At 50.3% G+C, this 24,781-nt stretch overlaps 1 protein-coding gene across 1 annotated transcript in view; it reads left to right on the forward strand.

Annotated features, from left to right (window-relative positions):
• The window catches only part of FKBP4 (FKBP prolyl isomerase 4), a 503,272-nt gene extending 497,682 nt beyond the window's left edge, over positions 1–5,590 (forward strand). The window contains exon 10 of the mRNA XM_078673725.1: positions 4,860–5,590. Within this exon, the coding sequence (XP_078529851.1) occupies positions 4,860–5,009 (150 nt within the window). The 3' untranslated portion in view covers positions 5,010–5,590. The remainder of the gene's footprint in view (positions 1–4,859) is intronic.
• The last annotated feature ends 19,191 nt before the right edge of the window (positions 5,591–24,781 follow it).

Consider the following 24,781-nt stretch of genomic DNA (forward strand, 5'->3'; position numbering starts at 1 on the left):
AACCGGAATCGAACTGTAACAGGTGCGGCCATCTTGTAGGGGGCATAAAGAAGCGGAGGGAAAGTGGTAGCACGCACAAGCGAGCAACGCCGGAGATACAGGGCACACACCAAGCCCAGAACAGGCACAAGCAGAACGGAGACCTATGAGCCGAAGGCTGAGCACGCACAATCGGATGTAGGTGTAATACATGCACCTAGCCCAGAGTCAACACGTAACCTCAACAAACAACCACAACAAACAACAGAAGGTCAGTCAGCTCACCCCCCCAGCCAATAAACACTAAGCACGCTGGCTTCCCAAGACACCAAGAAGACCATACCAGCCAAGCCAAGAGAGCTGGGCCAGGGAAAGAGGCCAGAGGCCATAAATCAGTTTTCCCTTAAGAATAGAGCGTCCTTAGCCAACAAGGCGTAGGACTGCCATAGGACGGGCTGAGCTGCCGGGTGCCAAAACAAGGACAAGGACAGTCCGGTGGCCAAGCAGATTTCGCTCGGACACTGCACCTACACACAGAGAAGCGAAAGGCACAAAAACTGACCCAGCAAAGCAACAGAGGGACGACAGGCTGTGCACATACCTGGCCAGAAGAGGTTTTGGAACCATGGCGGGACGCGACGACAAAAACTCCAACGACCCCAAAAATGTCCGGAAAGACCCTCTAGAATCGCCATCAAAGCTAAAGAAGGACCACAAAAATTAAACGACACTCGACACGCTACTAAAGAAGATAAACGAAGGGAACGAGCTTGCCAAAGCTACGAAAAAGACAATTGACAACAAGAACTGACCGCCATCAGAGTGGACCAGAGCAAGACAAACTGCAGAATGGACACAGCTGAAAAGAGAATAAGCGACTTAGAGGACACTACAACTAGGGCGCACAAAGACATGGGATACATGGCCAGGACAACCAACAATCTGCAGAGGCTACTGGCAGAACAGGACGATCGCAGTAGGAAGGGGAACATAAGGCTCCTGGGAGTGCCTGAAGGGGAAGAGGATGCCCCAGGCTCATGTGCAGCCTTACTGGAGGACCTCCTACCAAAACTGACGGGTCTAAAGTTCGACAGGGCTTTCGAAGTGGACAAAGCCTACAGAGTACCAGCAACCAAACCACAGCAAGGCAGAGGTCCAAGACCAATTATATGTAAGCCGCTCCGCGCCAACCACACTGAAGCTATCTTCTCCTTCGCCAGGAAAGGGCAAAACCTGAGATGGAGTGGACAGAAGATCGTCATCACACAGGACTTCTCAAGGCATGCGGTGGAAACTAGGAAAGGCTTCCTAACCCTGAGAGACAAACTCAGGAAGGAAAACATCACTTTTAGTTTCGCGGGTCCGTCAAGAATGAAGACAACAGACAGGTGTGGCACAATGGTTTTCGAAGAGCCCAACGAGCTAAGGAAGTATCTACATGGGCCTGACCCAGAGGAGATGGAAGCCCAAAGCCCGGGGGCGCCCAAAAGAAGAGCCGAAGAGGGAGCGGAAGAATGCTAAGGCCCGGCAGGCAAGCAAGCTACAGACAACAACAACATCAAGCAACTGACTACCTCAGGCCCAAACCCTAGACGCCCTACCGCACTCCAAACAGAAGCACGGTATCACTACCTCGCGATGAACACTCTACCTCAAATGGAAATGCAAGATGGACAGCACGCGTCAGTCCGGGAAAGACTAAAGACTAAAGAAGCACCACCCATATCCTTTATTCACTGTCTCTGGGGACTGCAAGCTCACTCGTGCTGTAAGAGCACTGCAAGGGGGAGGTTCCCCCAGGTTTGTCATATAAGGGGCCAAGATCAGAACTTTCACTCGGGGGGGGCGGCGGGAGGGGGAGGGGCCCTTGCTGTCGCACGTCCGTAGTACCAGTGATGGAGGGAGGGGGAGAGGCCTCCAGTACAGTCATATGCGCGTCTATATCTCTATTTCTTTTCTTTCTCTATTCTCTTATCCACACCCACTATCCACAAGGGGGACACAGCCACCACCACAGCATACAGGCTGGAACCACTAAGCGGGCAGCACAAAGTACAAGCACACATCGGGAAGAATCAGAGAAAGGGGAGGTTGAAGGCACTAATGTCGTACGCCAAACCAGACAACGAGAACACAACACAGCTATGACAGCCCCAACACATAGCCAATTGAACTCAGAGATTAAGGTGGTGTCCCTCAACGTAAAGGCCTTAACCACCCAATCAAACGTAGGAAGGCGCTAGACTACTTGGCAAAACTTAAGGGGGACGTGTACGTCCTCCAAGAGACCAAACTCTCGGAGGAGGAGGCACAACACCTTAAGGCTAAGTGGAATGGGGAGGTTGTCTGCTCACCAGCCATAAATAAGAAAAGAGGGGTTATCACCCTAATCAGCAAGAGGGCCAACCTAACCCTACGGGATAAGTACGCGGACAACGACGGCAGACTGCTAGTGACAAGCCTCAAAAGAGGGGACGAGACAATACATGTAGCCAATATATACGGGCCAAACTCAGATGACAAGGAGTTTTGGGGGAGGGTGGAGTCCAGGTTGGGCGACCTTCCGCAGGACGACCTGCTGCTGCTGGCATGGGACATGAACCAGGTACTAGACCACGCAACAGACAGACACCCGTACAGGCCTAGCTATAAGTCACACGACACAAACACTCTAAAGAACCTTTGCACCAAACTTCAACTCGGAGACCCTTGGAGGCTGCAGCACCCGGACGCAAGGGAGTACACGTTCTACTCACACCCACATAACTCATACAGCAGGATTGATTATATTTTAATGTCAGCCTCATACACGCATCTGATCGAACAAACGGCAATAGCCCCAATCACAATCTCAGACCATGCACACATCACCCTTGCGCTCCGCGGCAGACACAATGAGAAGCCAAGTTGCAGATGGAGACTCAATAGCGACATCCTACAACTCCCCGAGAACATATCGGAAATTGAAGAAGCCATCAGGAAATACCTAACCTTTAACGACACTAACGAGGTGGACAAGGGCACCCTATGGGATGCACTAAAAGCTACGTTAAGAGGTAAACTTTTAAACATCAAAGCCAGGATGAACAAAAGCAGGAACAAGAAAATAGCCGCGCTTGAAGAACAGATCAAAGATCTAGAAATGGGACACTGTGCTAACATAACGGACAAAAACACCCTGACAGAACTGACGAAGAGGAAGTATGAGCTCAACAAAATACTAAGTGAGAGAGCAGGCTCATGGATCAAAAAATACAAATCCATAAACCTTTGCTCGGCCAACAAGGCGGGAAGACGCTAGCGTTGTACCTGAAAGCAAAACAAAGACAACACTCAATTGCGGCGATAACTGACACAGCGAAAACAACACAAACATCTAATAAAGACATAAAGTGTTCAAAGAGTTCTATGAGGAGCTATACAGGGCGGACGGAGGGCTAACGGCAGACGGAGGAGCTGGACTGCTAGACAGGCTTGACCTACCTGCACTCGCAGCACAACAGATATCATCACTAGAAGGAGACACAACAGAAGTAGAAATAGAGATGGCCATAACATCACTCAAAGCCAACAAAGCGCCGGGGCCCGGCGGTTACACGGCAGCTTTCTACAAATAATTTCTACAGCTGCTCAAAACCACCATGGTACAAGTTTTCAACCATTGCGTCCACAAGGGACGCATGACTGACTCAATGGCCGAGGCAAACATTATAATCATACCGAAGGAAGGCAGGGACCCCCAATACCCTCAAAACTACCACCCGATATCGCTCATCAACGTAGACTGCAAGATATATGCCAAAATCCTAGCTGCAAGGCTCAACACACTCCTACCCCTTCTAATCCACAACTCACAAGTAGGATACCTCAAGAACCAACTGTCCCAAGTCAACACCAGACTCCTGTGCCACCTCATCAACCATACAGCCAACAGCGCGGACCAGGCAGTTATGATCGCGCTTGACGCAGAAAAGGCTTTCGACAGGGTCTCTTGGCCCTTTCTAGACCTCTGCATGGAGAAGTTCGGCCTAGGGGGCGGATACTGAGGCATGGTAATGGCTCTATACAACAAACCAAAGGCCCGAGTCGTAGTGAATGGTGGTTCGTCCGAACCAATCAGCCTAGAAAGAGGGACGAGACAGGGGTGCCCGCTCTCCCCTGCCCTTTTTCTGCTAGCACTGGAACCGCTGCTGTTCATGATAAGGAACAATCCAGCCATGAATGGAGTCAGTATCAAGGATAACACGGTGAAATTGGCAGAGTATGCCGACGACATATTGATCACAACAAGAGAACCGGCCACTTCTATAGCGGCGCTAATGGACACCATAGAAGAGTATGCGCGCATCTCAGGCTATAAGCTAAACAGGGAGAAATCAGAGTGCAAACCCATGAATGTCCACACAACAAAGGCTGTCCTGGGCACCTCAGGGCTGGCTTGGCAGACTAAACCACTTTTTCTACTTCTCCCTTTCCTTTCTCTTCGTCTCTCTTGGGGCTATGCAGGATCTTCAACGACAGAACGAGCCTACCCTGCAGCACGACTAATGTAACCACAAAGGGCACCAAGTATTGTACCTGTACCGCCTTGCATTACCACTGTGCTGTATTTCTTTTAAAAAATTTCAATAAAATCTTTGGAATAATAAAATCTTTGGAAATAAAAAAAAAGAAGTGTTGCACTATAGTATGGTAGCATGTCTAGTAAACTTAAAAGAGGCATATGGCATGTGCCAAGTAAGGACATTTTTTTCCTTCAAATTAAGACATAGATTTCAGTTGCAAGCCTGCAATTATGCTCTTCAGAAGATGTATGGTGAAGTAAAGAAAAATTTAGATTTTATAAAAATTAACTGCAATACTTATTTTTGTTTCCTTAGCTGGAAGCTGAAAAGGGGCACGGAGGCAAAGGGGACCACAAAGAAGTAAAGTCTGCATTGGAGGATGTAGAAATGAAAGAGGCGGAAAAAACACCATTATCTGAGCAGAATAATGTTGAGAACACAGAAAATGTCAACATGGAAGGATGAAAACTGACTGGAGAGCTTATTTTAGATGGATTTAAACCTTTTATTTTTCTAGCTGATTGGGTGAAGGATAGAAGTCCAGTTAATGGTTGTGGTGAAAGATGTTGCATTACAGCTGCTTGCTATCATTTGTGGAAATTGGTGATGGCTGGATTTGGCACAATTGTTATCTGTTTGTTATTGCTCTCCTGTCTGCAATTGTTTCCCATCCATCCCAAGTCATTCCTCACTGGCAGATGTGTTCTGTGGCTATCTGCACTGTTGTTTAGTGAGCAAAGGTTTTGAATCTTAGAAATGTATGTTTTACTTGAAATGTCAGAAAGTCTGCCTGTTTTTCTTAAGAAGGAAGTCTATTGGGGAGGGTGGGGTAGGGGAATAAAATCTGTAACCAGACGTTATCAAACATACCACCTTTTAAGCAAACTGTTTCCCTTGAAATCTTCATGCTGTAAAAACAGAAATAATGTGCACGAAGGGTACCGGTTTAAAATCCTCATTGTTTTTGTATATACAGGTTGTTGGAGGTGGATGACTTCCCTCAAAGTATCTTTTTTCAATAAAGTTATGCAGAAAAACAAAAAAAATCAAACTTGCTATACATTTTTAGGAATGCGTTGTACTAGAAATTAAAACAATTTCTACTTAGAATAACTTTCTGGCTTATGTTTACATGCGCAGTAAATCTGAATAGATGTTAGACAAAGAAAAGGGGGAGCTTTTTTATTCCAAGTAACATTTTGCTTTACTTTTTGCCTTATGTTTTTGAAACTGTATATTCTGATGGATACTTCCAGCCGAGTACTTCCTGTGCTGTAGACTGAATCTGGAAAAATTTCCAGCAATGTTCTTGGCACTGTTGGATGTCACCATGTGCTGGTATTGTGCTGCCCCAGAAGTAAGAGTGGACCCGCATGCAAGCGCCACCCCTACGTGCTGACGTCAAGTCCTTTCTTTTCCGCACCATCCAACACTGATTTGGAGCTCTGACCCCAAATTCGTCAGCCTACTGACCACTTCTAAAAACAAAATCCAGTCTGCTAGGGAAGGATGTTCCCTCCTAAAACTACTGGTGTCAAACCATGCCATGCCTGTAGAAAATAGATGTTGGTCAACAATTCGCACGAGGTGTCTCTTGGGTTTGGGCTCAGTATGCCCTTTGCACCCAAAGACAATTCAGGGCTGAAAATGGATGATGTATGTCGCCAAGCATAAGAAAAAGTTAAGACCCTTGCGAAAGTCCAACTCTAGCTCGTGGACTGTACCCGCTACAGGGAACATTCCCGCCAGATATCAACCTTTCAGTCAAAGTCCTCCTTTAAGTTTAAAATACTGAGACTGACGTGCAGCCTGTGCTCTGGTCAACACAGCCGTACAACCCATAAAGGCTTCTGGTACCAAGCCGGGAGCAATCAAATTTTTGCCCAAGAGACATCCAGCCCCTTGCTTTTTCCTTCCCCCACATCAGTCATGGCTGCCATGCCATTGAGATCAATCTCCATTTTGGCAAGTGGATACTCCTTGCCCTCTCCACTGACTCTTATTGCTGTATCCTTGGTTCCAGAGAGTATGCCCTCAGGCTTAAGGTACTTCCCCTCAACCATAGTGCGAAGGCTCCAGTATCCCTCAGGGCAGGCACTTTCCTCCCATTGATACTAACTTCCTGCACAAATCCCATTGTGTTAAGATGATTGTGCTTCAGAGCATCTGGGTCCCTCTCCCAAATGTCTATAGCTACTAGGTTGAGCGCAACCTAGGCGCAGTTCCGTTCAGTCGAAAAGCCAAGTCTTGAGGCGCTTCCTGAAGGTGTCCAGGGAGGAGGGGGCGCATCTGATGTCGATAGGGAGTTCGTTCCAGGTATTGGCCGCGATGTAGGATAAAGTTCTTCTCCCTGTTCTGGCGAGGGAAAGGTTGGTGGAGCGAAGGCTTCTTTTGGGTATGTGGAATTTGATTCTCTTGTTGAGGTATTGGGGTCCTGTGTTCTGGAGGCATTTGCATGTGTGGGTATCTTGAAAGTGGCTCTCTTCTGTATCGTCTTGAGCTTGCGTAGTAGAGACTTGTTGATGCCGGCGTAGAGGGCGTTTCCGTAGTCCAGTCTGCTAGTTATGAGTGCATGGGTGACTGTCTTCCTTGACTCGGGGGGGGGGGGGATCCATTTGAAATTCTCTCCAACCCCCGAGGATGCGCAGGGTTTTGAAGCAGCTGGATGCGACGACATTAACCTGCTTGCGGGTGGAGCTGGAGGACTAGAGTACAATCCCAAGGGGGGTAGGAGGGCTGCCGAGTGTGGTGTGCCACCAGGTGTTGTTCCATGCTGACTGGGAGGTTCCGAGTACGAGGACTTTTGTTTTCTCTGAGTTGAGCTTCAGGCAGCTGTTGCTCATCCAGGCTGTGACGTTCTGCATTCCTTCCTGGAAGTTGAATCTAGTGGTTGTGGGGCCATTGGTGAGGGAGAAGATGAGCTGGGTGTCTTCGGCATAGGATACTATGCTGAGGCCATGCTGTCTGACGATGGCTGCGAGGGGGGCCACGTAGATGTTTAAGAGGGCTGCGTGAAGATCACTGGGGTGAGGAAAGTCAGGAAAATGGTCAGGCGATTTAGTCGATGTTTCTTAAGTAATTTTGCCCGGCGTTAAACGCCTCTAATACCATACAAAGTTTATCAAATAAAGAGGCAGGCGCTGGAGACAGGAAGACAGGAAACAAGTTTTATTCCGACGGAGCAGAACACATCAGATCGGACAACAAGGTATCGTCTCGAGGTGCTCTCTAGCAGCCTCTCTGAGGCCTGGCCTTTTATACACTGGTTTACGACATGTGACCGCTCTTTATTACAATAAAGACATTGTGAAGTAATGAAAAATGACATCCCCGATACCCCCCCCAGTTCCGGCTCATTCCAACACGTGGCTACAGTAGAGGTCCTCACCCCCCATACAATAGGAGGGGGCTATCGCGCAGCTGAGTGTTCCGCCGATTCCTTTGGAATGTGTGCGCCTGATCGAATCTCAGGGGGTGGGGAGGTCATGATCAATAGTAGCTCCTTTGAAGAGGGGCGAGTGCATACAGTAGTGGGCAATAAACTGTATCCTCAGGCCAAGGGATGACCAGCGGTCCGTGCTGACAATCGGGCTCAGAGGAAGGGGTCATCAAAGGAGAGATATTCATGAAAGAAAGGATTGGTGTGGACAATCGAGCATAGAGGAAGGGTTTATCAAAAGAGGGGTATTCATGGAAGGAAAGGAGGTGTTGGTCAGGCGCGGGGTGTGATTCCCAGAGACAGTCATGCGGAAGAGGAGGGTTCATGACTTGTGCATGTGAGCGCGGGGGCAGCCAGGGTGCATGGGGGAGGCTTGCAGGGTCAGGGAAGTGCGCTGATGATCGATCGTGAACAGGGAGACCATGGTACCTAAAATGGCTGTCGTGCATGTTCATACGTGAGTCTGAGGAATGGGCAAGATGGCGCAGATGATGTTCAGTTCACGAACTAAAATTCCACAGTCCTCCCTTTTAACATGTCTCGCCAGCTTGTCAATTCGGATCTATCCCCATAAGACCACGTATTTCTATCTCATAGAGGGGACTCATGTGCTCAGTTCTAAAGTCCAAAGTCTTAGGGCACATACAGTTAGAAATGAGTGAACACAAAGGTGGCAAACATTGAATACCTAAGCAACACCCACACAGTATCACGACTGGTATCAGTATAAATGTAAACAATCTCCATCCCCAGTCCTTCAAAGTGTCCCAAAACCAGCTTCCAAGCGACCATCCTTCTTGCTCCTGGTGAACCTCTGAGGATAGTCTGTGGAGGTGTTCGATTGCTTTGTAGACTGAAGGCGAGTTATCTGGCACGAAGGTGCAACAGCTGGAGCCGATGATGCGGCATGCTCCTCCACGGTCGGCCAGAACCACATCTAGAACAAGGCGGTTTTGAAGAGCCACCAGGCGGACTGCCTGAAGCTCAGCCGTGTTGTTAGCGAGGATGCCAGCCGTGATGTTAATGGTTGTTTCTACTGCCTGAGTCAGATGTCGGATAGCGCGGCTATTTGCCATTGGGCCCCACAGAGGAACAAGTCCCTTCACCGCATCCAGGAACTGTGCCCTGGTGGAGTCGGCTTGTCCAATGTCTCCGGCGCGCTTTTGCCGGTGATGGTAGGCTGGGGCCACATACGTGGGGGGAAGAATGAAGGCGATGTAGCACGTACCCCTCCAACCTTTCGGGAGCCAGGTGTAAGCTTTGATGCCACAAAGTACATATTCGGAGAAGCAACAAAGGAGGGGGGGATCCACTGAGACCAATGTTCTGGTGATGTGGCAGGAACTGTGACCCACCAGCTGTGTTCCCTGGCCTTCGAGGCACACGAGACCTGTGACATTGATGACAGACAGGGCCACAGTCAGAGTGGCAGCCGTGCGCTTCCGCAGGTGGGAGAAGGTGGGTCTAGCTGGATTGTGGAGCACTTGCATTTCAACTCGTTCTTTGGCAGGGATGTTCATATGGAAGGCGGAACCTGAGGTCACAGGACAAAAGGGGGCAGACATCCTTCCTGTTTTGTTCAGCCAGAACCCATAGTAGAAGTGTGACACTGTTTGACCAGAAGCGGCGTTGTCCTTGTGGCTTTCCTGCAAGAGGATCAACCAGGCGAGGCAGGAGCCGTGAACTGAGAAAGGAGAAGGGATGAAGGGGATGGAGTGTCCAGTGGCATGCGGGAGCAACCCGCAGACCCAGCAGTTTGTGGCATTTGCAGCAAGGTTGTGCTGGTGCAATAGTTGCACGAAGGAATTGTTCCAGAACTCCTTACGCCTTTCTTGGAGCTGAGGCGAAAGGGAGATCAGGTGATGCTCTTTCATGGTGGTTGGCTGTGCAGTGGTCAGCAATATCTGATGAGCGGGTGTGCTGTCCTCCAAGATCCAGAAGGAAGTCATGAGGAGGAGGCAAAGGAGGAAGAGAATGAAGAAGGCAATTGTCTTTGATTTATGCAAATTGTCAGTCTTTGGGTTCCTGTAGTGGTTATTTCCGGTTGCGTCCATCATCTTCTTATCTGGCGCTTAACATCATCTTCTTATCTGGCGCTTCCATCATCTTCAAGGTGCTCGGTAGTGGGCAGAACCACAGACTTTGTTTAGCTTCTCTCCGGGTAACCCTTGGTTGTTTTAGGCCACCGTTCTGAGATTTTAACTTAGTCCGTGGTCTACTTAGCCGAAGCTCCCTCCTTTCGACGCAGGAAATACCCTTCCCGGGATGGCACAGTGGGATCAGGGAATTTTGCAAGTTCAAGTGCCTCGGTATCAGGATAGCAGTTCAGTGATGGCCGGTCTTTGTTCAGGAGCTCTTCCTGGGTGTCGACGTTGTCTGTCGTGGCCAGGGTCGAGGAGACCTTCTTGCAGTGGTGGGCGTGCAGCCAGTGCCTTTTTCCCTCTACTCGAAGAGCCGTCCGAGTGGTGATCAGTACTTGCCAGGGGCCCGTCCACCGGGGTTCCAGACTCTTTGCCCGTTGGAAATTCTGGACTAAAACATAATCTCCCGGTTGGTTATCGTGACCGGGACCCCTGGAAGCATCGGGGATGGCCTGCTGCACCTGTTGATGAATGACAGACAACGTTTTAGTTAACTTGTATAAATAATCTGACAGCAGGACGTCGGGGACGTCGTGAATGGAGGTCGGTTTGGGGGCAGTCCAGAGGTTCATTGGTCGCCCAAACACAACCTCGTAGGGGGTCAAGTGGTGCTTAGTGGGAGTGGAGCGCATCGATAGCAATGCCAGTGGGAGGGCATCTGGCCACTTAAGTCCTGTGGTGGCCACTATTTTTGACAGTTTCAGTTTTAGTGTAGCATTGTGTCGCTCAACTAGGCCAGTGGATTGGGGGTGGAAGACCGCATGGAACCTTTGCTTTACCCCCAGTCCCTTCAAGATTAGTTGGATAACTTCAGCTATGAAGTGGGGGCCATTGTCGCTCCATAAAATTCGACAAAGGCCGTAGCGAGGGAAAAACTCTTTCAGTAGTACTTTGGCAGTAGTCATGGCAGTGTTATCACGGGTTGAATAGGCTTCCACCCATTTGCTGAAGGCGCATACAATGACTAATACGTACTTCAGGCCTTGGCATCTCTCCAGCTGGATGTAATCCATCTGGAGGACCTCAAAGGGGTGGTCGGGGATCCCAAACCCTCCCCGGGGTACCACAGTTCCTTTCCCGGGGTTGTGTTGTAAGCAGATAAGGCACTGCTGGACCAGGCGTTTGGCTGAGTCGGGGATTTTGTTGTTGTGCCAGACTTTGGAAATGAGTTCAATCATGGGGGCAGAACCTATGTGTGCAGGGGAGTGTGCCATAGTCAGTATGGGAATCAAGTATGAGTCAGGCAGCAACCATTTGTTAGTGTCTTTTGTCCGCCAGCAGCCTTCATCGTCCTTCAGACCCACCCGTGCCCATTCAGTCAGTTCGTGAGGTGTGCTGGCCGACTGGATGTCCCTAATCGTTTCCCTAGCGTCAGTCCATTTTTCTGCTTGTGACCTGGTCACATATATGCGTGTCGTCGTCCTATTTTCAGCTGTGGTTCGGGCAGTGATGTCGGCCATTGCGTTTCCCTGTCCAACTAAGTCCGTCACCTTCTTGTGTGCCTGGCATTTGATCACTGCTAATCGTTTGGGGAGGAGAACTGCTTCAATCAGGGCGGAGACTAGATCTCCGTGAAGGATGGGCGTGCCGTGGGACGTCAGGAATCTCCTTTCCCTCCACAAGAGCCCAAAATGATGAACCACCCCGTAGGCATACTGGCTGTAGGAGAGTAGGGTCTGCAATCCTATGATCACCCAGATTTTTGCTTTTTTGCTGCACTGGTTTACGACTTTCCCTGGCTGTGGGCCTGCTGATCAGACCCACAGCCTAGCTGTTCTCTCTATCCAAATTGTACTCAGGTACTGAATTGGCACTGGGCCCTCTCCAAGTCCCTGTACCCAGGGCTGAGGTGCACCCAGAAGTCTCCCAGGGGCTGAAGCATGTATTATGCCACCCCTGGATTGACTAACTAAAACTGACACAACTGGCTGCACGACAGCTGGGGCAAGGTGGTGTACTCACCCTTTGCTTTAGATATAGTATACCTATATCTAACCCTAAAATGGACACACAGATCGCCTATCAGTCACTCCTATGGCAGGCCTTAACAATCCTGAAGGCAGAGTGCTTGGAATCGTGTGAGATGGTGCTCTGGCATGAGCTGAGCCTGTCTGCGGCTTTCGGGATCCATCCCTTAGCCGTTTCCATGATATCGCATACCATATACTCTTAAGTGCATTATAATCCTCGCGGTTATGTGCCAACTCTGGTATCGCTTTATCAAAACATGTCGAGTAAGGTGTCATACGAATTGGAATACTAACCCCTCGCCAATTCTGGCGACGGGGTTAGCATTCCACCCTTCTAGAGGGACACGACATGCATGTAACCTATAACCCGGTTAAAAGTCAGACAGAGCCTTAGCATCCACAAAATGGATGCTGCCACTGAGACACAAGTCTGCCCTCCTGCTGCTGGGAGTCCTCCCAGAGCAGGAGATAAGGACAAAGGGTTTCCTGCCAGGGGCGGTGCCAGCACCGTCCCAGACAGGGTTTTGTGTATTGTAGGTAGGCAGGGCTTTAGAGGAAGGTGACTGCACGTGGCACCCCGGTGCTCACTGTGCATAGGCCGGCTGAAACCAGTTCCAGGGGCACTCCAGCCCCTGGCCTGGGGAAAGCCCGCCAAGGAAGTGGGTGTAACCACCCCCCTCCTGGTCCCACCCATAGGGCAGGACCTAGTCGCGTGCCAGCCCCCTTTTACAGGATAAAGGTAGGAACTGGCCCCCTTCCAAATCAGATCATCTTTGGAATCAAGACACGACTTTCTGCGAAAGGACTTCAAGATTTCCTTCTTCAAGATTCTCCCTTGTGACTAAGGAGTAGTCACCCTGCATCCGCAGGCACCATCTAAGAACACTGCGGTCTGCTGCAAGTCCTTCCTCCGGAATCCGACTGCCCAGCTCGACGAGAACCGGCTTCCCTGGCACCTCTGACCTCTACCTACATCATCAGTCACGCTGAGATTCGTGGGTGTGACGAGACCTCGAGGGACCGGCCATCTTCAAGACTGCACGACTTCTTTCCAGCAAGCCCGCCGAGTAATCTACTGGTGAGTGCTTTGGGGTTCGAGAAGCCCCGACCCTGAGCAGCTCCAGCTCCGAAGTGCAGCCCCCCAGCATCTCCACGATCTGCGTGGGGCCCTTCTGCTTCCCGCTGCTCACCGCGTTGTTTGGCTACTAGCCCGTTGGCTTGTGGCCTTCCTGACGACGCCCGATGACATTTCTGCTGCTGGTCTGGTTGCTCCAGACTGGCCCTTGCTCCCTTCCAGAAGAGGAGCACCCCGGACCCTCCTGGTCCACTCAAGACGCCATTTTGAGTCCACCGCGTGGGCTTGAATTAGCCAAGGCTTGTTGCCCAATCCTGGGTAACTTCGACGCCGACGACTTCATCCTTCGTGGGACAGCTCGCACCTCCATCCTGGTCGCCGACAACGCCTCCTGGTCCGAGAGACTGCAGAGCCCAGCAGCGCCCACTCACCTGACTGCGGTGACTTCGCCCGGTGCCATCCTGGTGCCCACTTAATCACTGGCTAGTGATTCAAGAACTTGGTCCCCTCTGCTTTCAGGTTTTCTTCTTCCTTGATCCAGGCTTGGATCCATCGAACTTTTCTTCACTGGTCGCCTGCCAGCAACTTCTTCCTTCCAGGCTCCTGGTCCGGCAACGAGATCCCCGACGTCTTTTCAGACCTATGCAGCTGCAGCCCCTGGGCTAGGTAACTTCGGCACTCCGGTGTCCCAGCATAGCCTCACTATCCAAGGGTCAGGATCCACTGTCGTTTTCTCCCTGCCAGGTCGGGTTCGCCCGTGAACACTAACTTTGTGAATTCTAGCTTCCATAGACTTTGTCCCGCATCCCGCGTGAGAGTGCACACTCTGCACCCGAGTCCCCTGGGCCTCCTAGTAGTAATCTAACGATTCCCTAGTCCAGTCCTAGCGATTCCAAAGCCTATTAGAACTGTTACTTACCTGCTAGTAATTCGCATTCCACTTTTAGCGTATATGGTTTTTCGTGCCCCTCGGGCATTTGTGTAACGTGCTAACTTAAAAGTATTTTCGTAAGAGTTTTGTTGTGTGCTTAGCTCCCTGTCTCATAAAGAGCCAGGGTAGTCTTGTAATAAATAAATACACTGTTTATTTTCATAACAACTTGTGTGGTGTCCTTTCACTGGGTGTTCAAGGGGTAATGTGATGGTAAAACAGCTGGCTTAACACGCCCTCTAGAGTCTTAGCCTTAGACTGCTCGTATCCATGCTACTAGGATAGCTGGTCTATAAGGTTGACTTACAACCAATCATCAATAAGGGTTGTTTGGACTGATATATAGTGATCACTAGAATAGTGAGCACTGCACATCAGGCCAACTTCTCACACTGGCTGTCCGTGTAAATGTTCGCCGTGGTTCCTGCTGCTATGATACATGCTCGTGTGAGGGCAATTAGCTCTGCCGCCTGTGCGGATCGTTGCGTGATGCGGGCTGTTTCAACTACTGTTCGGGCTGTCGTCACCGCATAGGCAGCTGAAGTGGTGCCGTCTGGGAGTTTGATACAAGAGCCGTCTACCCATAGTTCTCCATCAGGGTCTGTAAAAGCAATGTCTCGGAGGTCAATTCTACTCCTGGTCTGTTTGTCCGTAAGGGTCACACAGTCGTGTATAGGGGGCACATCGGGGTCATTTTCAGGCAAGGGCAACAGTGTAGCAGGATTCAAAGTTGTGCATCTCTTCAGAGTGATGTGGGGTGCAAGTAGAGTCAATTCGTACCCTGTCAGTCGTGCACTAGTCAGGTGTTGAGTCTTGGTCTGGTTCAAAAGGGTGTCAACTGCGTGGGGTACTAACACCGTGAGAGAGTTCGAAAGTACAATTCCCTCACTCTGACGGATAGAGACAGCAGCGGCGGCTACTGCTCGAAGGCAGGCAGGTAAAGCTCTGGCGACTGGGTCAAGAGTGGCAGAGAAGTAGGCACAAGGGCGTTGTTTGGAGCCGATGGGCTGAGTTAGAACAGACAATGTGCATCCCTCCCTTTCGTGAGTGAAGAGGGAGAAGGGCTTGGAGTAATCTGGTGTTCCTAGGACGGGTGCCGAGCAAAGGGCATCCCGCAACTCCTTAAAGGACGCTTGGCATTCGGGGGTCCAAGGGAGTGGGAAGGGAACATCTTTGGCCAACAGGGAAAGTAGGGGCTTTATAATGAGACTGAAATTTGGTAACCATTGTCGGCAAAAAGAGGTAAGGCCCACCAATGAACGGACTTGCTTCTGTGTTTTTGGGATGGGGGTGTCTAGGATGGTTTGGATTCGGTCGGGTGTAAGTTTCCTCCCTTCTTTGGACAGGAGATGGCCTAGGTATGTCACTTGAGGCTGGCAGACCTGTAGTTTCTTTTTGGAGACTTTGTGGCCATTCTCCGCAAGGAAGTGCAAGAGTTGGATAGTGGCCGTGATTGCAAGTGGAGTGGTGTCGGCCGCCAAAAGGATATCATCGACATATTGGATCAACACCACTCCGTCTGGTAGCTGGACGGTGTCCAGCTGTCTTTTGAGGGCCTGGCTGTAAATGCTGGGACTTTCAGTGTAGCCCTGGGGAGCTCTACAAAATAGGTACGAACGGTTTTTTAAGGTGAAGCCGAAGAGATAACGGCTGTCTAGATGGATGGGGATAGAGAAAAAGGCATTCTTGAGATCAATAACGGTGAAGGTGGGTGGTGGCAGTGGACGGGATGAGGGTCAGAATGGTGGTGATGTCTGAGACTACGGGGTACTGTGGCACCACCACTTTGTTGACTTCTCGCAGGTCGATGATGAAGCGGTACGCTTTCTCATCTCCCTCACCTTGCTTCTTAACAATGGGTAGGATAGGGCTGTTGCAGACATTACTAACCACTTCCTCTACCACTCCTGCATCTACCAGGGACTGAATAATCGCTACCAATGCCTTCTCGCCTTCGGGCGATATCCGGTACTGTGGGAGTTTCGGGAGTATTGCGTCTGGTCGAACAGTTATGTACACAGGGTCGATCATCATTCGTCCTACATCCGAGTCGTTTCTGGCCCATAGGTACAGGGGTAGGGTGTCAAGCAAGGTTAGGTCAGCATCAGTTATAGAGTACATATATTTTGTGCGGGGCGGGATCTGGACATGCTCGGGTTGTCGTACAGGATGACTCGGACTCCATCTGGGGAACACCCAATAGTAGCTCGGAAATGTTTTAGTAAATCAATACCCATAATGGCGTCAGGAGAGTTGGAGGAGAGCAGAAATGTTGTGTCAGTGGGGTTGTTTCCTAGGTCAAAGGAGATAGGTACAGACAGGGGATTAGTGGAGGGCGTTCCATCGAAACCTATCGATGTAATGTGTGAGCCAGACAAGGGTGCCCTTGGAATCAGTCGCTTTGATAATACACTACGTGTCGCTCCAGTGTCTACCAAGAATGGAGACTTTGTACCCAGGACCTTAGCGGTGACGTAAGGACCTTGCTGGTCAACACAGAGCTCGACTGGATCCCTCTCTTGCCCCTGGCAGTCCTATGCGAAGTCGGGAGTGTTCTCACTGTCAGATAGTTGGTACTGGTTCTGTCGGGGACGGTCAAATGTGTTCGATCTTCCTGGTCTGTCGCTGTTGGTGTCGTTTGTGTACCCCCGTCCCTGTCCTCTAGTCCTGGGGCCATTCGTCATGTCCCTCGTTTCTTTATTTTTAATTAGTTCCAGAAGAGCCGGACATTGAGACTTCCAATGCCCGAATCCTCTGCAAAATGCACACTGATTATCTTCTATATCCCTACGTCCAGAGTAGGGAGTGAGTGTGCGGTCCTTTGGGGGTGGATTTCTAGGGGCGATCGATTGGTAGCTCCCCCTGTGTAGTTCTTTCCCGACTGCCACCCCTTGTATCTGGGCTATCATCACCCTTTCTTTCAAATCTTTCTTCTTTCTCTCGGTTGCCCTATCATTCTCATTCTTTTGGTGTTCGTAGTACTGAGCCATTTGGAGGATAGCGGCGGGTTTGGAGGACCCCCAACTACTCTCGCTCGTTTGTAACTTTTCGGAAACCTCTCGTGACAAACCCTTTACGTAGTTTTGCACAAATAGGTGTTGTCCGGTTGCGGTGGTCATGTCTTGGCCACTGTAGTCGGAGAACACCGTTTCAAATCGGGAGAAGTATTCTGACACATCTTCCTGGGGTTTCTGACGGCAAGCCGTGACTATTGACCAATCTACCTTTTTCTCTGGGATCAAGGTTTTCAGCTTCTGAACTATTTTGTCCGGAAGTTCCAGTATGTCTTTTATCGGTTTCCTTCCGGGCTCTCGTCGTCTATCTAGCTCACTGAGTTGATTCCAGGTATGTCCGAACAGATCTGTGTGTTCGGCTTTCCGGATTTGCTTCCACACGTCAGCCGGCAGACATAACCCGAAAAACAAATCAATGTCTGCTAGAGTCATTATCGTTGAGCCCAAGGCTGTGCCTAATTCGGTGTAAAATGCTGTCGGGTTCTTCCTTAAATCAGGCAGGGTTTGCCTAAAGGTTAAAATATCTTGTCGATCCCATGGTTGGTAAACCCAATTGTACACAACCCTTCCTTTTGCATCTGCGTGGTTGATATCGTCGTTTGTTCCCTGACCTCTTGGGGGAACCCAGTAGGGGGCGGCTTCTCTGATAGGCATCATAGTGTTGGTTACTTCTAATGGGGACTCAGCCGTTTCAGGGACTGTGATCTTAACCTCTGGTTTCTGTTCCGTGAGGTGGCGGAAGACTTCAAGCGTTTGCATGAAGAGGTCCGTCACATCGCGTTCAGTCCCATCTCCAACATCGACCTTTCTATATAGAGCCGTCAGCTTAGCCGGACCCTTAGTTTGATACCTATCCTCATATGCGTTCAGGGTGTGGTAGCTGAACCGTAAAATGAAATGCCGTCTGTGGCTACCGGCATGTGAATTGTGCATATCCATCGTATATTCTTCGCTCTCTTTCCGTTCTACCAGTGTCTTTGCTATCTTGTCAATCCCATCCCGCTTGTCTTTGCTCAACCTATTTGGTCTGGCCGTTAGCTGCTTGCTAGTCTCGAGTTCATCTGATGTTGTTACCAATGTGGCTGGTGCGAAGGCCGTAAGAGCCGGGGCACTAGCGCTAGAGTCACCCTCGCCCGCACTCAGAACTGGTAGGTGCTGTGCCAGAGGATGGCAGGGGGCATAAGGAGGGGGCATGTAGATAATCGGAGGACCTAGCAGTAACTCGTCGTTTGCCCGTTGTTTGGAGGGCATCTCCGGGTAGAGCGTAGAGGGGGTCCTAACAGGGCATTGGCCTGTCGACCCTGATTCTTGCGTTTGTCTAACTTCCTCTCTCCTTCTTATTTCTTCATCTAGTTCCTTAGCGGCCAGGTGGGCTGCCTTTCGTAACTCTTTCCCTATTCTTGCTTCTTCTCTTTTCCTTCGTTGCTCTGCTTCTTTGCGCCACATGCCGATACTATCGAGCATGGTGGGTGTTGCCTTATTTATTCTAACAGCTGCTTCTAGCGCTTTTATTTTATGATCATCAAAGGAACCTATCAGTGGCCACTGACTTTCGGGATCCTTTTTTGTATATTTATGCCATAACTTACTATAAGCTATAGCGACTAATCCTTGTTTAGTGAACATGTCCTTATTAGGGGTGCCTTCCAATGGAGCTGGATGGTTCATCTCTAATAAGCGGTCCGGGTTGTACCAACTACCAATCAGTGGGGAGATGACCGGCATGACAGATTACAACGGGGGACAAAGGTCCGCACTACCTATCTTTCACTATTTGCAAAGACTAGACAGAATATTGCTATTCTACGTTATTTGCAAGCAGAGAACCTCAAAAGAACTATACTCCAAACAATCTATGTTCGGACAATCAATCAGTGGGGAGAAAAATAGGCACGGCAGATTACAATGGGGGACAAAAGTCCGCGTTACCTACCCTTCACTATCCGCAAAGGGAGATAGAATATTCCTATTCCTCCCCGTTTGCAGGCAGCGAATATCTCAAAGAGCGTCAATGCAAATACTAGTATTTCAATCAATCAAACAATCAATCAATTCGCAATTCGTCGTGTGTCACGACCTTACCCGGACCGCATGGACAGTTTCTTGTCTTCCGCTTCCAGCGCCCGATCGTCCTCTACTCTCTGCTGCTACCGTGGCACTTCTGATGGTTCCCAGTCAGAACCGTAGATCACTCGGGAGAGGTCTGCTTGGAACCAGTGAAGTTCGGATGATCGGCTGTCAGACGAGGGTCTATCGGACAGGAGCTCTCCCGATCGTTGCAGTCGTTCACTCTGTCGTCGGGACCTCTCCCACTGGATCCACGTGTCGCGGATGGGCCCCACACTTGGGACGCCAATTGAGGAAAGTCAGGAAAATGGTCAGGCGATTTAGTCGATGTTTCTTAAGTAATTTTGCCCGGCGTTAAACGCCTCTAATACCATACGAAGTTTATCAAATAAAGAGGCAGGCGCTGGAGACAGGAAGACAGGAAACAAGTTTTATTCCGACGGAGCAGAACACATCAGATCGGACAACAAGGTATCGTCTCGAGGTGCTCTCTAGCAGCCTCTCTGAGGCCTGGCCTTTTATACACTGGTTTACGACATGTGACCGCTCTTTATTACAATAAAGACATTGTGAAGTAATGAAAAATGACATCCCCGGTACCCCCCCCCAGTTCCGGCTCATTCCAACACGTGGCTACAGTAGAGGTCCTCACCCCCCATACAATAGGAGGGGGCTATCACGCAGCTGAGTGTTCCGCCGATTCCTTTGGAATGTGTGCGCCTGATCGAATCTCAGGGGGTGGGGAGGTCATGATCAATAGTAGCTCCTTTGAAGAGGGGCGAGTGCATACAGTAGTGGGCAATAAACTGTATCCTCAGGCCAAGGGATGACCAGCGGTCCGTGCTGACAATCGGGCTCAGAGGAAGGGGTCATCAAAGGAGAGATATTCATGAAAGAAAGGATCGGTGTGGACAATCGAGCATAGAGGAAGGGTTTATCAAAAGAGGGGTATTCATGGAAGGAAAGGAGGTGTTGGTCAGGCGCGGGGTGTGATTCCCAGAGACAGAGTCATGCGGAAGAGGAGGGTTCATGACTTGTGCATGTGAGCGCGGGGGCAGCCAGGGTGCATGGGGGAGGCTTGCAGGGTCAGGGAAGTGCGCTGATGATCGATCGTGAACAGGGAGACCATGGTACCTAAAATGGCTGTCGTGCATGTTCATACGTGAGTCTGAGGAATGGGCAAGATGGCGCAGATGATGTTCAGTTCACGAACTAAAATTCCACAGGGGTACTCTGCAGTTGGTTTCAGTGTGTTCGGCGATTAAGGAAGCCAGTCTGATTCTTTGGCTTCTGCCGGTGAGGAACGAGCGGATCCAGTCGAGGGTGGTTCCTTGTATGCCGGTGTTGTGTAGTCTGGTGGCGAGTGTGTGGTGGGAGACGGTGTTGAATGCTGCTAGCAGGTCTAGTAGTATCAGGGCTGCGGTGTGGCCTTGGTCGAGGAGGGTGCGGTGCCGTCTGTGGCGGCGAGTAGAGCTGTCACTGTGCTGTGGTTGCTGCAGAATCTGGATTGGGAGGGGTCAAGGATGGAGTTGTCTTCGATGAACTTTGTTAGCTGTGTGTGGACAGTCTTCTCAGCGACTTTTACCGTGAAGGGGAGGAGAGAGATAGGCCGGTAGTTCATGAGGTCTGTGGAATCAGCTGAGGGTGTCTTCAGCAGGGGTCTGACTTCTGCACGTTTCCAGTCATTGGGCAAAGAGGCGGTCCTGAAGGTGGCGTTTATGGTGTCGTAATTTTAGTGCGGTGGCAGGTCTGTGGTAGATGTGGGGTGGGTATGGGTCCGTGGGGGACGCCCGAGCGCATGCTTTTCATGGTTGAGGTGGTCTCTTCGGTCGCTACCGGTGTCCAGGAGGCGATGGTGGGCTGCCTGGTGTTGGAGGGTGCAGTGGTTGTGGGGTCAGGTGTTTGGTCGTTGAAATTGTTGTAGATGTCCTTGATTTTCAGGTGGAAATACGTTCCGAGTTTGTCGCAGAGGTCCTGGGAGGGGGTGATGTCTAGGATTTTGCTGGCGGGTTTGGGGAATTCCTGTATGATGCTGAAGAGCTCTTTGAAGTTAAAGGTGTTGGCAAGGATTTTGTTGTGAATAAAGGTTTTGCAGCGTGAATCTTTCTGGATTCACTATGCTGTGCATTATTCTGCGTTCTAGTAGTTGGGTCCGGAATCGTAGTCTTTTCTTTCTTCTTTTTTTTTTTTTTTGTAGCCCAGGTGGGTTTCGACGTCCCACCTTCCGGTGTACTTCCTGTGACGTGCGGAAGCTCCCACCTTTGGGCGCCATCTTCAGATTCTTTTTTCCGCCTTTGGGTCTGGATCGTCCCGAGGGGCTCCAGAGTTTTTGGAGGAAAGAAGAAGAAAAAGACGAATTTTACACGGAAAAGATTGGAGAAGATACCAAGAAACAAGATCACCAAGCCGGGATGACTAAGGAGGAGAACTTCGAGATCTTCGACGTCCAACGGAGAATGCGCACACAGGGGGCCACTTGAGCGCAGAAATGGACAAAACACCTTTTAAATTCTGCCATAACTGCCACCACAAATATGGGCAGAAGGACCAGCACCCGGTCTGCAACCTCTGCCTGCCAGTCGACCATGAGAGCAAGGATTGCAACGCCTGCTCCGCCTTCACCCCAAAGACACTCGGGGTTTGAGAGAGACAAAGAAGAGCCAACTACACCATGCAAGGAAAAGGCCAACCTCCGTCGCTTCGGGACCTGGGCCTCTCCAGCGACGAAGAGGACAACAGCGATGAGGGACCAGATGACTACACGGTTGTAGAGAACAATAAGAAAACATCTAAAAAGGTAGGAGAGACGTCGACCCCTAAACCCCAACAGACTCTCGAAAGCCTGAGTCAGACTCTCGAAAAACAGAGTCTAAGTTCTCAAAGGGAGCACTGGCGCCGAAAATCTCGACAGCCGCAGCTGCATCCAAGGACAAACAGCCCAGCGGATCCTTCGAAAAGGACTCCCAGTCGGCGAAGACCGGTGAAAAGCCAAGGTCGTCTAAGCACGTCCCGGAAAAGGACTGCTCGACTTCGAAGGAGAAGGAGCCGAAGGTTGCTTCGACGACTACGTCGAAGAGATCGGCCGAACATGCTGCCGAGATGGAGAGAAGAAAGAGAAGGCTTAAGGCTGAAGTGGAGAACATCATGCAAAGATAGAGAGAGTTCGACGAGAAAATGAAAAGGTTCAAGATTCAGTCGAAACATTCGACGACTATCGTCGAAATAGAAGAGGAAGAGGAGTTTGACGCCGAAGAACCGCCGAAAACTCCAGAGCCCCAGGAACACCTAGAGAAAAAGGGCCTATACTACGAGGAAGAAGGCGACAATGCTCAGCGAACGAGTTTCAGCTCTGCATCCTTGCTGGCACAGGACCTGGAATGGCAGGACCTCGACGCCGAAAACCCAGAAGAGGCCATGGGGACGTATCCTTGAAGGCTTTCGCCGCCAGATGACATTGGGGCCTATAACATGGTCATCAGTAACGCAGCAGCAGCTTATGGAGTCAAACTGAAGGAGGAAAAACCAAAGGCAGCTTCCTCTTAGAGACCCTGCTCCCCACTCAAACGAGGAGTCAATTGCTCCCCATGCTTCAGAGTGTCATGGACCAAGGGAGGGAGGCGTTCAAAGACCCAGCGACATCCAGGGATCCGTCACAGCAGACTCATTATTGCGGCAACAGCCAGGAAAAGAGCAAACGTCCCAACAACATCAGGCCCACCATCAGACAAAGAAAGTAGGAGGATGGACCTAACTGGGAGGAAAATAAAGAGGAATGCAGTGGTACACTGGCGCATGGCGAACTCCAATGCCCTACTAAACAGACACCAGTACCAGCATTGGGACGAGGTCGGACAGCTGCTCAAGCACCTCCCCGAGCAATACCAACAAAGAGCGTCACACCTGGTGGAGGAAGGAAAAATATAGCAAATTCTTGCCTGAAAACAGCCTTGGATGGGGCTGACACATCCAGCAGGCTTATGATGATAGGAATCACAGAAAGAAGGCATGCCTGGCTCAGGATCTCAGGCTTCAAGGCGGAAGTACAGAACAACATTCTGAGCACCCCTTTCAATGGAGAAAAACTGTTCGGGGCACCGGTGGATGAACAACTCACCCAGCTCAAGAAAGAAAATGAAACTGCAAGGTCCATGGGGGACTTACAATTCAGAGGGATGAGAAGGGGTACCCCGACACAGAGACCAAACGGAAGGGGAGGAAACCAGCCCGAAACGTCACACCAGACATTCAGGCAGGCCCACCAGGGCGACAATCAAGCACAGCAGGGACAGCAAAAACAAACCTGGCAGTACCAGCCTCAGGGCCAGTCCTTTCTCGGGAGGGCGAATGGACGAGGGCAGACAAGAAGGGGCCAGCACCCCCCCTCAAAGTGACTCTGTCCCGCAAAGTGTGCCCACCCACACGACCCCTCCGAGGGTGGAGCACAACAAGGTCAACTAGAGAGGGTTACACGGACCAAACATCAACGAACATGTATCGCCGGTAGGAGGCAGACTAAGACATTTCTTCCAGGAGTGGAAGAAGATAACTACAGACATGGATACTCAACAACATATTTTTCCGAGCAGATAGAGAGGGCAAACTCATCATCTAGAGAACTGTTCAGGACCATCACTAGACTGACTATCCCAACCAAGCCTAGCACCCATAGTAGCCCGGCTTAGTGTGAGTCACTAGACTTGTTCTTTAGGAATAAGGTAGAAGGTATCTTTTCCTCCTTTTCCAATATCCAAGGAGAGGCGGTGGTAGCAACCACCAGTACTGAAATAAAGTTAAGGACGCCGCAGGATGGATTAGATCGGTTTAGTCCTTTACAGTACATAGAGGTCCTAAACTTACTGCGTACGGTTCGGTCCGGATCTCCTAATGATCCATGTCCAGCTGCAGTTCTTAAGATCTGCCCTGAGTTCATTGCATCCACTCTTACACCCGTGTTTAGTATGATTATTGACATGGGTGAGTACCCTAGGAAGTGGAAATCCGCTTCGATACTTCCCCTGATAAAAAACCCAATTTGGATGAAAAGGATCCGAACAGCTACAGACCAATATCACGTCTCACGCTTCTGGCTACTAGTTACTAGAGAAGGCTATTAACCAACAACTTAGCACGTTCTTTCAGAAGACTAATGCCCTGGACCATACGAAATTTGTGTTTTGTGCAGGACATAGCACAGAGCTGCCTCTTATCAAGGCAACTGAGGAGATTAGAGCGGCTGTGGACCAGGGAGGGGTTGCTGTGCTGATTCTGTTGGAACTGTCGGCAGCCTTCAACACGGTCCACCATGGAGTGTTGATGGACCGGTTGTCAGGGGCAGGGCTGGAGGGATCGGCTTGGAGTCTCCTGAAGTCCTTCCTGACCGACAGTTTACAGACAGTTGACCTGGGGTTGGATAAATTGCCTGTGGGGTGCCGCAAGGGTACTCCCTGAGCCCCACGCTCTTTAATATCTGTCAGCCCACTGGCGGCCTTGATGAGATCCTTTGGTCTGCAGACGATACTCAAATTGTGTTATCTATACAACGATGGTCTCAAGTGGCTATGGTACCGAGATGTCACGATTGTCTAAAGAACGTGGCAGAA

Source organism: Lissotriton helveticus, chromosome 1_1 (genome assembly GCF_964261635.1).
Source record: "Lissotriton helveticus chromosome 1_1, aLisHel1.1, whole genome shotgun sequence".
Lineage (NCBI taxonomy): Eukaryota > Metazoa > Chordata > Amphibia > Caudata > Salamandridae > Lissotriton > Lissotriton helveticus.